Source organism: Falco naumanni, chromosome 10 (assembly GCF_017639655.2).
Source record: "Falco naumanni isolate bFalNau1 chromosome 10, bFalNau1.pat, whole genome shotgun sequence".
NCBI lineage: Eukaryota > Metazoa > Chordata > Aves > Falconiformes > Falconidae > Falco > Falco naumanni.
In genome coordinates, this window is record NC_054063.1 from 19,590,163 (window position 1) to 19,605,615 (window position 15,453).

Below are 15,453 nucleotides of genomic sequence, written 5' to 3' on the forward strand. Positions count from 1 at the left end.
GCCTCAGTCTGTTGCCCATTAAGGTTCTGACTGAGCGAAATAGCACGGAACGTCGAGCACCTCACAGCCAGTTTGTGTTCAGCAGCCTCGAGCAGGCCAGAGCTCTCGGCGGTGCTGGTGGCGGGGGCCTGGTGCATGGGGCTGGAAGGGCAGCGAGCAGCGCGGCTGCGTCAGCCCAAACCCCGTGTAGCGCTGGCGCCTCCCAGCACGTGCTGTTCTCAGAGGAGGCCCCCAAGTCGCAGCCCAGAGAATCCCTGGATCGAGTTGCTTTGCAAAGAGATGAGGGTGAGATGGCAGCGTCTGGCACTGGGGCGCAGCGAGGGTTGGCTCTGAGGTGCTGCGCTCTCCATGTCAGATGTGGCTCTCTGCTGGAAAATGTTCCTATTGCTTCGCCCCTGTGGCTCACCTGTGTTCTCCAGGAGACCGTCCCTGGGTGGCTGCGCTGGTTTGAGGGGCCGAGCGCCGGGCAGTTCAATGACGAGTACACGGTGTGAAGAGGAGAGCCAAGAGGGCAGGTCCTCCAGCTGGCCAGGCCCCCTGCTCCTGTAGGGGACTGAGTAGCGGCACACACAAAGGCAGTGTCCGTGTTAAACAGCTCGTGGCTGAGCATCGCTGAGCTTTGCGTACTGCCTGAATTGGGGCTGTACTGCACCTTTTAAGGGAAAAATATTTGGGAGAGCGTGGAGCAACTTTCCTAAGTGAAAAAATGGTAGGTGTGACTCACCTGTGATTAGGGCTCTCGGGCAGCTTCCCATCGGAGCCTTGTATCCGGGGCAGCTGCGCCCCAACGCAGCAGCGAACACAGAACTCAGAAATGCACATGCACATCATCATCGTCGCTGTGGGAATTGGGTACGTTTGTTAATGGTAAATTGATTGCACAATTGTAATTCTTAGTGAAAGAAAAGCTTAAGACCTCCCGCATGTACATTTTTCTCTCCTTTTGTTTTTAAGCAAACAAATTCCCCCTTGGAAAGCAACAGCCCTACTCAGAAGCCATTACTCGGATGATTGCCATTTTGTGCAAGAATAATTTTGTTCCCTCTTCAACCTCAGAGAACAAAGGGACAGACCCTCATCCAGCATGTGAATGCCTGAGAAATGAGCTTTCCAGCCTTTTCCCCCCAGACTCCTGTCTGTTACCTCACAGCCCTGCTGCTGCCACCCCAGCAGCCGGAAGAGTCCAGGGCAGGCCCAGAGCCAGCTGAAAGCAGCACAAGCAGCAGGACGGCAGAGCCTGTGTGTAAAATAATGCAAAAAATAAATAAGTATTTATGATTCTCATCAGTCTCTGCCAGGCTAAAGCTCTACCCTGAGCCACTTCTGAAGGGGGCTGAGGAGGGGTGAGTGACTGCACTTGCCCTTTCTGGCACCCCTGGGGCTTCTCTGCCAGGGGGAAGGGGGCAGCCGAGCGCGGGAGCCACTCGCTGTGTCCCAGCTCTGTGAGCTCGGTTTGCCCTTGTGGCTCAAATGGTGGGGAGACAGTGCTGGGGGGAGAGCAGGGAACTTGTCTGCAGGTCTCGGGGCCAGAGCAGCTGCCAGCTTCACACCATGAGGGGTGTTTTTCTTTGCGTAGTAACAGTTAAGAGAAGTCCAGCCCAGACCGAACACCTAAACCCGAAGCAAGAGCTGTACTGAGCACCGTCCCTGCTGTCTTGTGGCGTCTCTTGCCGCTTGTGTCAAGCACCAAGTGCTGTAGCAGCGGCTACGCCTGCAGCTTCCAGCAGGGAGAGTATCCGAGCTGCATCCACCAGGGCTCACCCGTAACGCCCTATTACAAGGAGCTGGGAACCAGCAGCCTTTGTGCCGCCTCTCCTCCCTCCCTCCTCCCAACAAAGACAGCAGACCTTAGGCAGAAATAGATCTTTAATGAACTATACAAAAACCAGCCTGACTGTTCCTTCTCCCCGCCAGTTCCGGTGGGCTCAGCAGAAGAGGTGCAAGACTTTGCGGAAGAAGTTCCTGAACTCTGCGTTGAACATGGTGTAAATGATGGGGTTGAGAGCACTGTTGACGTAACCCAGCCAAGTGACAGTGCTGGTGACTTGACTGGGAATGGCGCAGGACTTGCAGAGCGCCCTGGTAATGTGGACCACAAAAAAAGGTGTCCAGCAGAAGAGGAAAGCACCTGCCAGAAGGACATTAAAGAGAGAAAGCAATGTGAATGTTAAAAAGGGTTTTATTTAACAAACACAACCTGGGCCAAACAAGAATGGAGACAGCACAGACAGTTCAGGGAAAAAGCAGCCGAAGTGCTGACATGTAGAGCTGGGCTTAGGCCCAGAGAAAAAAATTAGGATGTCTCTTGTCCTCAACAGTGACAAAAAGTCTGAAGTTATGCATTGTTTTGGATTCACATTTAAGATCTCGGGAGTCACAGGTTTGCCTTGAAGCAAAGGCTGGATTATAAACACCGTACATACATCCCTTCCCACGGGTGGAGTTCCCTGGCACTGAGGCTCAAGGAGGCACCGAGACTTTTGCTGGATAAACGTCCCCTTACGATGAGAGATGGGTACAGCAGGTCTTAAGCCACAACCAGGCTGTTCCACAGGAACAAGAGGAGGGTGGGTGTTAAAACGAGTCCACACGTGATGGAGAGGAAGGAGAACCAAAGAGACGGCACTGGGGAGGTGGAGCAAGAGGGAGGTGGCTTTTAGCTCACCCTCGCCTCCTCCAGCGCGGATAAAGCATGGTTCTCAGCGAGCCACCTCTCACCACTGTCCCAGCCCCCGTGCCCGGGCAGTGTGGCTCCTGGTAGCGGAGCCCACAAAGCCTGTGTCTGCTTCAGTGGGTTCAAACAAGTCCTGCCAGACTGAACCCGGCCACAGGACAGCACGGCACATTCCCCACCTTCCCCAGCCACCACCGACTGCGACTCACCGACGACGACGGGCAGCACCCGCATGGCCTTCCGCTCCCGGCCGTTGATCTTGGCCTGCTTCCGACCGTGTCCTGGGTGTGGGTACTTGAGGTGTGGGTAGGAGACAGTCTGGATCCCATTGCTCATCACATAGTCCCCAGGGTGGTCGGAGCAGGCGTAGGGGTTGCGCTTCTCCGGCCCCAGTCCGGTCTGCTCTCCCTCCATAAGGGCCGAGGGGTGGTACAGCCTCCTGTTGGCCCCATAGATGCCGCCCCTTAGCTTGGCCTTCCGGGCTTCTTCCCAGCGCTTGAGTCCTTGGAACATGGCGCAGTACAGCACCAGCATGACGGGGCAAGGGATGAAGAAGGAGCAGATGGAGGAGTACACAATGTAGTTGTCATCCTCCAGCTGACACAAACTGGGGTCCCGGTTTGGGACGTTGTTGAGGCCAAATATGACTGGGGATGCTACAGCAAAGGCAAATATCCAGGTGGTGGATATAAGGATCAACTGCCGCAGGTCGATTTGTCGCCGGTTGTAGTTCAGTGGGATTGAAACGGCAATAAACCTGCCAATACAGGTGAGTCAGTCCTAGTACGGTGGTGTCAGCACCAGTATCGTGAGCAAGTCCCACAGCTGCCTGCCACCGTCCTTCTCCCCGTTAATTTACTTACATGGACAGGCCTGGGCTACAGCCGGCCTTCCCCCTCAGAAGAGCACCCAAAGGGACAAACTCCGGCCTCGTCACGCAGCCATGCTTTCAGCTCAGCCACCACAAGGGTGCTGATGGGACACAAAGCTGGTGATGGGGAGGACGGTAGGGCAGAACACCCTCCTTAGGGGAGAGCAGGGTCTGTCCTCCCTGCGCGGCACCCTTGCAAGGGCACACAGCAGTCCCTCCTCTGGCACCAGGAGGAGGAAGGCACTTACCGATCCACGCTGATAGCACAGAGGTTGAAGATGGAGGCCGTGCACAGCATCACATCCATGGTCATCAGGGCATCGCACAGCACCGTGCTGAGGGACCACACGCCTCCCTGGAACTGCAAAGACCTCGGCGTCAGAGGATGCCATGTCCTACTGCCTTTAAAACGACACAAAACAGCTCCGTGCCTGAGCACCTCAGCCACTCGCTTCTTCCTCCAAACCAGCAGCCTGAAGTGGCACAGTCCTGCCCTGGCACAGTGCTCCCCTCCCACAGAGCGGTGGCACACGGGAATCAGCCCCACCAAAGAGCTCACACTTGCTGAGGGCTTCATGGTTCTGGCCTGGCCAGAGAATTGAGCCCACAGACCATCAGCACTGTGAAGCAAGTCATGCAGGGCAGCCCGCTGCCTTGGTTAGCCTCCTTCCTGCTCAAAGCCCCTAGACTCACCACCCCAAAACCTTCCCAGTAACGCAGGGCCAAGCATTCGCTGCGCAGCAGCATGAGCTGCTGGGCACAGAGGAAGCAGGGAGAGGCTCTCCAACAAGTGACAGCACAGAGCTCCTCTTCCATTTTCCATACCCAAACTGCTCCAACATCCTGTTTGCAGACGATGCGAACAGTTCCTGTGTGTTACACAACCATTTCACTCTGTCATGCTAAGCACAAGGCCAGCCTCTTAAGACCATGCTCAAGCCAGTCAGATATAATCTCTTGTTCGCTCTCAAGAACCGCGGACACCCAGGGCAGAGCAGAAATGCTGCCAGCAAAAGGATGAGACCAGACGCATGACACTGCTCTGTATTACTTGAAAGTACAAATACTCTGCTATACAAAAGATACCAGCTCAAAATCTGCGCTACTGCATCCCAAATAATCTTCACAGAAAACCCAACAGTGCCAGAAAATGCCCAAGGGTTTGCAGTTTGTCGGTACCAGCTTGTGGAACAGGACCAGTTGCTCAGCAGTGTGCTGTGAACCCGGCTGCTGGAAAACGGGAATGGAAGGAAAAGCTCAAGGAGCACAGAAGTAAGTCAGGTCCATTAAACCCTTCAGCACACAGCACCGAACACTTGCCCAGCCCCTCCTGCATCCAAAGCTGACGCACTGAATGTCAGCTTCCCTTCCTCGCGCCAGGACAACCGCCTCTAAGACAAGACCATGATTTTATGAAGTTTTATAAAGTTTTAATAAAAATTCTAATTTTAGTGCAAGAGAGGGTGCCTTTTTGATTTTCCCTGACAGAGAGGCTCAAACCCCCACCACCTCAAGCTGTGCCCCTCCATCCTAGTTTAGCAGCTGAGAGAACAAGAGGCTCCCTCGTGTCCCCCCCAGCAAACCTGCATACAGCTTTGTCACCCCACACCACTGCGTGGCCTGCAAGCCCCGACTCCCCAGTTAAACCCTTGTGAAACCCACTCAGGTCCAGGCACAGCAAACGCAGCTTCCTGCATGTCTCTCCCTGCGTGCTCCCTCTGTAAGGAGCAGGGCACGAGGCGGCGGGGCTGGCAGGGAAGAGGGAGGGGTGACCTGGCCAGAAGCCCTCCGGCTCGCGGTGCTGCCCCCCCTGCACCCCAACACCCCAGCACTGCTCCTCGGAGAGAGCCACCAGGCTGAGGTGACCGAGCCAGCGCGGGCCACGGCACATCTGCAGCCCCTTTGCACAGTCCCATGTAGACAGAATGCATGTATCTATATATATTCTTTGTATAACACATAGAATACGCACATGTATAAAATTATACAGTATACATGCAATATACAAACAAGCTATATATTATATATTGCTCTAATATAATAAACATTTCTACATATTGTGCATATATAAGGCCTTTAAAATGTTTTTCTAAACATATATCAATGCAACGTCACATGTTATACATTATATATAATTATCCCTATATTTCTAGATAATATATATACCATACATGTAATATATGTATATTTATAAATTAGATTAAAGGTTTTATATTTATAACTAAAAATTGGAATGTATAGAAATAAATAGAAATATAAAATGCCCCTGGGACTTTGCAAAATATAAAACACTATACATACCCTCTAAATACTCTTACTATTATAAAATATATGTTATATATCATAAATATTACTGCCATATATATCACTATATGTAATATATAGAATTTACTATATATTTTATCTATGTATATAATGTGCTATATAAAAATTAGTTTTATAAAGTAGAGTCCCAATGACTTTATTCTATTTTATATATGTATGGTTTTATCCATATAATTTATCAAGATATTTAATATTATGTAATATACAGTGCATTAATATATTACCATATAATACAGAACATATATAGATGTCTATATTACCTATCCTATATTATGATGATACATAGTAAAATACATAAGCCATGCATAATGTATTATTATATACTATGTATTTATATTTACAAAATAGATATTATACATGCAGGTATGAAACTGCTCCCACCAGAGGCTGCCCCGCGCCGCCTGGGATGTCCCCCGCCTGCCCCCCCAGCGCTCAAGGGCTGCGCTTGCCCCGCAAAGCCGAGCTGAGCAGCGCGATGTTCCTGGCTTAGCTCCATAGTAAGAACTTTGGTACTAAAAAAATACTGAGCAGCCTGTGGAGGTGGTTAAGAAATGAGTGGGGAGCCAAGAAAGGCACTTCAGCAGCTTAGGAGAGCGAGGGAAATGGCTGGCATCTGGCATGGGGACAGTGGAGGGGGCACCAAGGGTGGGGAGAGGGGTCCAGCCCATGTGCCAGTGCAAAGTGAAGAGTGATGGGATGAAGCGGAGAAGAGAAATTAGATTGTCGCTGTATGTGGTTCCAAAACAGGAGAAATAGGGAAAAGGGCTTTAGTTTAGTCTAAGTAATCCAAACGAAAGCCACCCAGGGAAGCAGGTGTCACCTCCAGGCACTTACACACGGGTAATATGACGAAGGCTGAGGAACAAACGAGGCATGTCTTCTCAGGAGGTGCCTGCGCTGCGGGAGCGGTGCAGCCATGCCCGCCCTGCCCCGAGCGGCACCGCTCACCAAGGCACACAGCCGGGGTACCTCAGGGATAAGCCCGGCACTTCCATTTTTACGCCACAGCTGCTCTCTGGTCTCTATCCAAAGCAAACCTATAGCAACAGTCAGGCAGTGCTCACAGTCTAACTTTGCTGACTTTGTGCACGGTTCAGGAAGTGAATATCGATTTGTTCATGTATAGGTGCTCAACAATAGGTCTGGGTTTTATTCATACCATCACACAAACCAGAGACATGTGGGTAATGCTCTCCATGTAATGCTGGGCAGGTGCAGAAATCCTGCCCCTGCCAGGAACAGGGGGCAGGCAGCTCTGCAAGGATTAATATCAGGCAGTAATGATGTCATGCACAGGATTATGATTAGTGGAGCTGTAAAGCCAAAGCAGACTCTGAAGAAATGGTTTGGCTATTTTTGTACAGCTATCTCCTTGAGAGGGAGACCAAACCTCCAGGGGAGGCTGGATTCAGACCCAAATGCTTCATCCAGCCTTTTCTCAAGCGCAGGTCAGCCACCCCAAACTTGGGAGCCAAAACAGAAAAAACCACCCTCACTTTTTTTTTGCCAAGCTCACTGGGATCATGACAAGTTCAGATTATGAGAGAGCAAATTTGATTCTGGGCTACAGTTTTCAAAACCTGTTTGTGATTGTGGGGAACTAACTGATTCTGAAAAGGACAAGAGCTTTCGGGCTGCAGCATCCTCAGAGGACATTGTCTTTGCTGTGAGATTTAAGTTGGGCACTCAGAAAATGCTACGAACCCTTCCCCACCAACCCCCAAGACTCTGACTTTGGGGAAACTGGGAGAGGACTTCCCATTATACCATGTTGCTAGCCTGCCCACCTTAGCAAAATGTGCCAAGAACTTCTCTGACGGGGGAGTGACTTTGGATTAGAGGCATAGCTGGCTTTGCTGGGTCATGGGATTAAGTGGTACCTAATTACAAGAGGTTGCAGACGATTACCCATTGAGGTACACAGTGTAAAGCCTTAGGGATCATACACAGCTCAAGCCTCCTTTAAGAAGTGCTCCAGAGCATCTCCACTTTCATCAGCTTTTTTTTTGTGTTCTCTGCTTTTTCAGCGTGAGGCCACTTGTTTTCTTCCAGAAACGCACGATCCGTAGTGCTGCTGCTGAGAACAGCCAGCTAGCTGCACAGCAAACCAGATGCTCTCTAGGCAAGCCATCTCCCTCAACAAAATAAAACAAAGCTGCAAATATAACCCCACAAGCCAGCCTACCTGCTGCACCTTTTCTAAGGCTGGTGGCATGCTCTGTGCACCCCTGGCAAGAATACAGGCTGAGCCTTATATGGGGGAGGATGGGCATATTAACCACTGCACCCAAAACCTCCAGGCATCACTTCTTGGAAGAAGACAGAAAACTATATGGGCAGGGAGGGTCATGTTCTGCCCTTAGCTCAGTGCTTCATGGCAGACAAGGAGGGTTTATAGGAAGGTGAATAATGATTACTTCTCTGGACGCAAGTCAAACCCCTTTCCAAGTGATATTCCAGGTGCAGACTGGGTGCTTGTTTAGCTGACTAAGGTCGGCAGTAAATTTACGGCAGTAAATTCACGTGTAGCCTCTGTGGTCTCTTACAAGACACCAATATCTCATTACAAAAGGCCCTTAGGTTCTGGATCAACCACTGTGTGCACAGAAGGAACAACTTCAACTGCTTCGTACAAACAGTACAAAGAGGTTATTTATGGAAAAGATTTTACAGGATGGTGGATGGAGGGAGGCAGACTTAACTTCTCAACAGCCTTGCAGGCTGCCTTCCTAGTCAGGTCGTTTTGATGTCCCTATTCCTAAGTACAACTGATTTGTACGAAAAAATCTGCTTTCTTGCAAACAAGCCTGATGCCAGAAGAGCTCCTACACTGCCAGTGCTCCTGAAGGCATGAGCCAGGACGGGGCCAAAGATTTTGGTCTTTTTTGCTATGATAACAGCTCTTCTCTCAGTCCTGCTGCATGCTTCTGCATGGGACCATGTGGCAGCTTCATAGCTGCCTCTTGCCAGCCCTGCAAACAGGCTCACTAAGAAGCAGAGGACACAAAGCGATCCTTCGGTCTTTGGCAGCGATGGCACCTGAAACAAGGTACCCAGGCAACAGCAGCCTGACAGTGAATTCGGAGATGCCCTGTTGAATTTCTGAACAAGCACCTGCCCGCCCTCAGCAAGGCCATGGCTCAAGTGCATAGCATGGAAAGACTGAGAGCGCTAAACCAAAGAGCCCAGGCCTGCTGAGAAGGCTATGACAGCAATCGGAAGAAGAATAATCCTTGCAAGTGGGCAAACTGCAGTATCACAGAATTGTCCAAATGCCCACAAGAAGCTGACTCTGGGCCTTTCTTCATGAGCTGCGATAACTGCTGCATTCTCCAGAAGACACAATGCAGCCTGCAAGGGGAGAGGGAGTGCGACACAAGACAAAGGTGGCCTCACATCTGCTCTAACATCCTTTCTTGAGTTAAATCATTGAGGTCAAAGTTTTTCAGAAATGAGAAGCAAGTCTGATCATTCATCTAAAACATTAGGGGGGCTGAAAATTCAAAGACACCTCCCTCCCATTATTGGTCACTGAAAATAAACCCCTTAGCACTGGTTTATAATTGCTAGCCTGTATCTCCTCCCCAGTTTTTTTGTGCAGAGACTGTGTGGTTCAGACATCAGTCAGGCCTAGAAGAACAGCTACTCCTACTGAACCTCTAAGATTCCAGGAAAGGCTAATCTTGAATACTTGCTGCAAAAAAAAGTTGACATGCATTCACAGAGAGCCACAGCAAATTCAGAGGAGGGTAAAGGTCTGGTCTCTCGTCAGGAGAGCTGCATTATAGGCACACACACACACATGAGGTGCTGCAAAGAAAATAAATCTTTTGATACCAGTGGTACATTGACACCCGGAAAGTTTTACGCAGAACGGCATCACCCTCACCAAGAAAACAGCTTGTGTAATTAGTACTGCCTGCTCTGTCTCTCTGAGTACTGCGAGGCAGTAGGCCTGCTTGGAAAGACTTGTTCATATTCCCTGACCTGTAGAAGGAGCTGGATAAACATGCAGCTCTGCTATAACCGTTTCCTCTTTTTCCTAATCAACTACACAGACCTTAGTGGCAAAGATGTTTACATAACCGTGCCTTACAGGGCTCCGGCCAGCAGCTTCCTGGATCGGACCTGTTCCACGGCTCAGGAACCCAGCATGGATTAAGAAGGAGAGCTGATCAGAGGAGCGGTTTGCAGAGCAAGGCAGGCAGGAGGTACACTCTACAGCACAGTAACGCACGTGGAAGTTGCTCAGCCTGGTACCTGCCCCGACTGCTGGGAGTGCCTCCAGTCAATGAGGAGTACATGAACTGCTGCTGTGGCTCCTGCCCTCACCACTGAGTCTTTGGGCAAAGGGAGCAGTTAAACACAAACACAAGCCTTCGTAGCCATGCAGCTCCCTCCCTGCACATTTCTAGTGGGCAAAGCCACTCGGAGATGATTACATTCTGCAGCACCTCATAACTCTGCTTTCTCATGTGTCCTCGCTGCCTCGGGGAAGGGATAACCCCCATTTTCAGTGCTATCAGCACTCAGGCAGACTCTGGTATCTTCTCCTGGCCTCTCTTTACACAAAAGCAGGGCTTTGCTCCTGGGAATTCTGGTGGACCCCTGGGAGTGCCCCAGGCCACCTCCTTCCCTCTTGCTTCCCCTCATCATCCTCGCATTACTGGCACTGGATTGATCACTAGGAGAGCACTTCACTCTCATCAGAAAGACGAGGCTACTGCAGAAGAGTGGTTCTACCTTCCCCATGGCTTTTCATCTCTTCCTGTCATACTGCTAAGCCCATAGGGCGAGGAGCTTTCTAGGACCAGATTCCTGTTCCTATTGTAGATATGTAGGCTTTGATCAAGTCCTTTCTGGGGTTGTTGATACCCAAGCCATCATCACCCTTTCGGTGGGTGCAGCCTGCTTGTTTTCTCCCTGCAAGTACCACATCAGTTTTGGCTGTACTGAAGCCCACAGTGTTTGCAGGCTCCTGTTTTAAGAAGTAATTATAGCTCAGTGGCATGCCTTCTTCACTATTCTTTCCCCAGCCTTCAGCAATATTTGTAGATTGGCTTTTAAGTCACTCATACAAAGGTTAAACAGCACAGGTCAAGAAAGCCAGCAGTTGCCTACTGAAGATGGTCCTATACTTAACAGAGCAAGTTGGAAGGTATAGTTGGAAGGTAAGTGCATACCAGGGCAGCCTGCTCTGTGGTAATTAACAACTGGCAAACACTAGAACATGTCCTTGTGCTGTCTTTGAACAAGTTCAGTGGAAAGCACTGGACACATCTGCATCACCACACTATGATTTGGCATATGATTGCCCGTGTATATACAGATACCTGCACACTGGCTCTGTCACCCCTATGTAGTAGCCAACATGACGAATGGCAGACAGGAGTAATCCACCTCCCTCCAAACCAGCACTTCAAACAGAATGAGGAATGATCAGGGACAGCAGTTAGCCTGTTTTTCTTAAACACGGTATCTTTCTGAAAAAAAGAAACTGGCTGTAAACACTGCCCTGTCAGGAATTCACTTCATGTCCACAGTCTTCCAGAGCTGTTCAGTTTGGTAACAGATGCTTTAAGCCAGTGGAAAGCTGATGTTTCTTCCCTCCCATCCACAGGGTGCTCCTTGGTTTCATCAGGTTGTGGAGGATCAGAACTGACAAATGACAGCAATATTTGCATTTATGGAAGACCAGCGTCATAACATCAGTTCTAACAGCCTTTCTCATTAAGGTCCTAAGCATTAACTTGAGCTGCTAAAGTGGGTAAATTTGACAGGACAAATTAATGAAGGAAGAAATACAGCCTGAAGAACTCCCAACAATGCACGGTGAACACTAGAGAGAGATTTAGGACAGGGCAGGACTCAGGGGATGGGACACTAATCTCACACAGAAAAGGCTGGTGTGTGGGGAGGAGCAGTCTACAGGCTTTCCTGTGTGCCTGCAGCGAGCCACTGGTCTCCAGTTCAGTGGGAAATACTGATTTCCCACAGCACCGGCCTGTTTCCAAAGTTCTCTCAGCCAAGGACTGTCCATTTTTATATGGGCTGAGGGACCCTAGTGCAACAGGACCACAACTGGCCAGCAGTAACAGACCATATCTCCTGCTCACCATCGGAAAGCCATCGCACCGCTGTGGTCCTTCTCCTATAAGCTGCACGTGTGAGGATGGGACTAGGGGAGGTTGGCATTAGATGGCCCCATTTCCCTGCCCTTTTGCCAAGCTCCAGTTCCAGTCATGACTGCAGTGACTGATAGAAAAGAAACAGTTGTGATCACACACACCAATCTCCCCCTCATCTAGCACCTGCTTTCAGCAGCCCTCCAACCCTGCAGGTACAAACAAGGGACATCTGGAAAGAACTAACACCCAATTTAGCTTCCTACAGCCAAGACCTCTGAAATCCTCACCATGGACTAAGCCTTTAGCTGTGACAGAAGATTATGCTGGCTCTTTCAGAAGTACAAAAGGAGAGTATGTGTCAACAAATGCTGCTAAAGCATTGGAATACACTTTCTTCACAACTAGAAATAACAAGATTAAGGCCTCTCCTACTGTGCTCCAGCTTCTGTGAACAGCAGCAAAAGATAATCCACATCTCACAGGAAGGAATCCCGTCCCCACTGAAGCTTGTAGGAGATCTATTGGTTTGTGGGGATGTCAGATGTCACCTCAAAAGTTAAATCCCTCCAGCTGTGTTCTAAAGCTCTGACTGGGAAGGATGTTTCCAGAACCCTAATACAAGAAGCCATCTCACAGGGAAAAAGCACAAGATGACCAAGCTTCTCCTGCTGAATGACAGAAGCGGTCAGAATTTATTGCTCATTCCTACTAAACAAGAAGCAAAAAACACCCTCTCAGCCAGTTTTCAGTTTTTCCGATAAGCCCTCAAAGTCCACCATTACTCTGTCAGGAGCTGTACTAAAGTTAAAACAAACAACCAAACAAAAGCCCCCACACCAAGAATAAAGGTTGAACAATGTTCAGGACTGTCCATGCCACATTTTCAGTGGCTTAATACAATGGTACAGAATGCAAGTTGAAATCAAGCTAGTTTTAAACAGCAGCAATCACTATACCCTGTGCCCCTTGTCCGAGTGTCTGATTCTGATCTACAGTTTTCACTTTTGCCTCCAAGGAAAAAAAAAAAAAACAACAAACAGAATAAAACAAAACCCAAACCCAACCCACAACAATTCTGTCCCCTGGCACTGACTCAGTGGCTACTCTCACTCTCCCCTAGCACATTTCAGAACAAAATGAGCTGCAAATCGTGCACCAACATATAGAAGATTATTAAAAATGAACATGGGCGCTAAGGGCTATGAGCCCACAGAGAAACTTCCAGGCACAAAACAGCACTGCTTCAACACAGGCAAAAAAACCCAGAATCCCGATTAGTGAAAAGTAGCTGAGAAGAATGAAGACGACAGGCTTTCTAACCACCAAACCTGAGTTAACAAGGGAAAAGCAAAATCACCAAAACAAAACAGCATAGGGTGGTGGTTTGTTCTGTCAGTGCAGTAGAAAGAAAGAGGGGAATCCAATGCTTCTGCTCTTCATTGGTTGTTCTTATGGGTCCCCAACTGAACCTATCCTTCCAGGATACCTCTGTCTCCAGAGAGGTCACAATGTCCTGCAAAATCCTAGGACCAGGTAGAGAGGCTAAAAGCATCCTAAGCTCTAATCTGCAGCCTGCCTTGCTTAAGAAGGTACTGGCCCACCCCAGTCTGGCACCCAGAAGCTGCTCTGGCATGCGAGAGAAGGGGAGATGCTAAGGCCTGAACGCTGCTGGTATGCTCTTGTGTTAGCTTTCAAGTACGGAAAATCATTCAGTCTCACTCATGGAGACAGCCCCTTTCACTCCCTGAGGAAGCACTTTAAGGCACCACCTTACAAATCATGGGGCTATCAAAACCTGCAAGGTTCATCTGACACCCCCCCACCCCCCCAAGTCCCCAGACTCCGGCTCGCTGGGGCTGCCCACTGTGCACAGGGCTGCATCCTGGCTCTCCCCACAGCTGCAAAGAGAGGACTTCTCTTCTATGCCAACACTACTGCAAGGACAGGTAAAAAAAAAAAAAAAAAAAAAAAGCTATTTTGGCCTGTGGGTGCTTTCATCCACTTACCCACTTCAGCTGGGAAAGAGCCACTGCCTGGCACTAATGGGCTGGCTCTAGAGAGCCTCCTCACCTCAGTCCAACAAATCCCCAACCCCCAATCACAAGGCATTATCAATTCCCTGGCACTAAACATTTACCTCCCCGTTACAGAAAGGCAGAGAGAGAAATGCAAAACCACTCAACCTCAGGAATGCCTGTTTTTCTTTCCCTCAGCTGTCAGTCTTGGAGGTGAACAGAAAAACTGACTCAAAGTCCCCTAAGGTGGCTCTCAGTGACCACTGTTGCACCCAGGGTCTCTGCAAACCAGAGAGCCTGCCAGTAGGAGCCCTGCAGCAAGCTGACCAAAGCCACCTTGATGCAGGGTGACCAAATCCCATCTAGCTCCCTAAAAAGGCAGCTTCCCTACTCAACTCAACAGGGAAACATGTTTCCTGGTTAAAGATCTGTCGTACCACCAAAATCTGCTCAATTTAGGCCAGACAGAGCACAGCACAGGGGCTCTCTATCCCTTCCAAACCATGTATGATGGCAACCTGGGAAGTGGGCAACGCAGGGGGTCCCCGGAGCTGCTGCCCCGGGCCGGGGCAGGCACCTCGGTGCAATTCCACTCGGTGCGTTTGCAGCTGGGCGATCGCCCTGCAGGACCTGGGTAGCCCAGCCGCTTGCCCCGAGCCGGCTGTTGCTGTCCTGTCGCGGTTTAGCGGTGCTAGCAGCAGCGATGCCCCGAGAGTCTCGGGGGGGGAAAGCCGCGGTGGTGTGACAGGGACATGGGAACACAAGCACCCCGGCAGCGGAGCGGGGCGCTGTCTCGGGGGGCTGAGCAGCGCCAGCACTCCCATCCCGCAGGGACGGAGGGGGGAGAAACCCGGAGGGGGGCTTTAACCCTCGCTACCCGGTCTGTAGCCAGTCCCACCCCGCAGCCCCGTAACTTCCACAAAAGCCGCAACCCGGCGGTGCCCCGCGGTCCCTGCGCAGCCTCACCTCGGAGTAGACGTAGAGGGGCAGGACGAGGAGGGCGAGCAGCAGGTCGGCGACAGCCAGGCTGACGATGAAGTAGTTGGTGGTGGTCTTCAGCGCCCGCTCCGTGCAGACGCTGAGGCAGACCAGCCCGTTGCCGCCCACGATGAGCAGGATGAGGACGATGCCCAGCACCAGGGCGGCGACGTTGTGGCCGCCCGCCGGCGGCAGCTCGGTGCCGTTGCCCGGCGGGGCCCCGGCGCTGCCGTTGCCCATGGCGCCGCGGCGCTGCCCCGGCAGCCCGGTGCATGGGAGCTCCGTGCCGCCGCCCGCCGCGCTCAGCCCGCGGGCGGCTCCGCCAGCGGCCCGGCCGCCCGGCCCCAAACTTTCCGCGGAGCGGGGAGGAGCCACTGGCGAAGCGGCCCCACCCGGCTCCGGCCCCCGCGGTTCCAACTGGGTCACCAAGCGGCTTAGGGGGCGGCGGGGGGGTGAGGCTGC

The 15,453-nt window shown here is 51.0% G+C and overlaps 1 protein-coding gene across 1 annotated transcript; it reads right to left on the reverse strand.

The window, feature by feature from the left end:
• Positions 1-1,848: 1,848 nt before the first annotated feature.
• DRD4 (dopamine receptor D4) lies at positions 1,849-15,356 on the reverse strand. The gene is made up of 4 exons (XM_040607902.1): positions 14,980-15,356; positions 3,794-3,906; positions 2,884-3,431; positions 1,849-2,128 (listed from the first exon to the last, which is right to left on the reverse strand). The coding sequence occupies exons 1-4, from the start codon at positions 15,229-15,231 to the stop codon at positions 1,926-1,928; spliced, it is 1,116 nt and encodes a 371-aa protein (XP_040463836.1). The 5' UTR covers positions 15,232-15,356; the 3' UTR covers positions 1,849-1,925.
• Between the last annotated feature and the right edge of the window lie 97 nt (positions 15,357-15,453).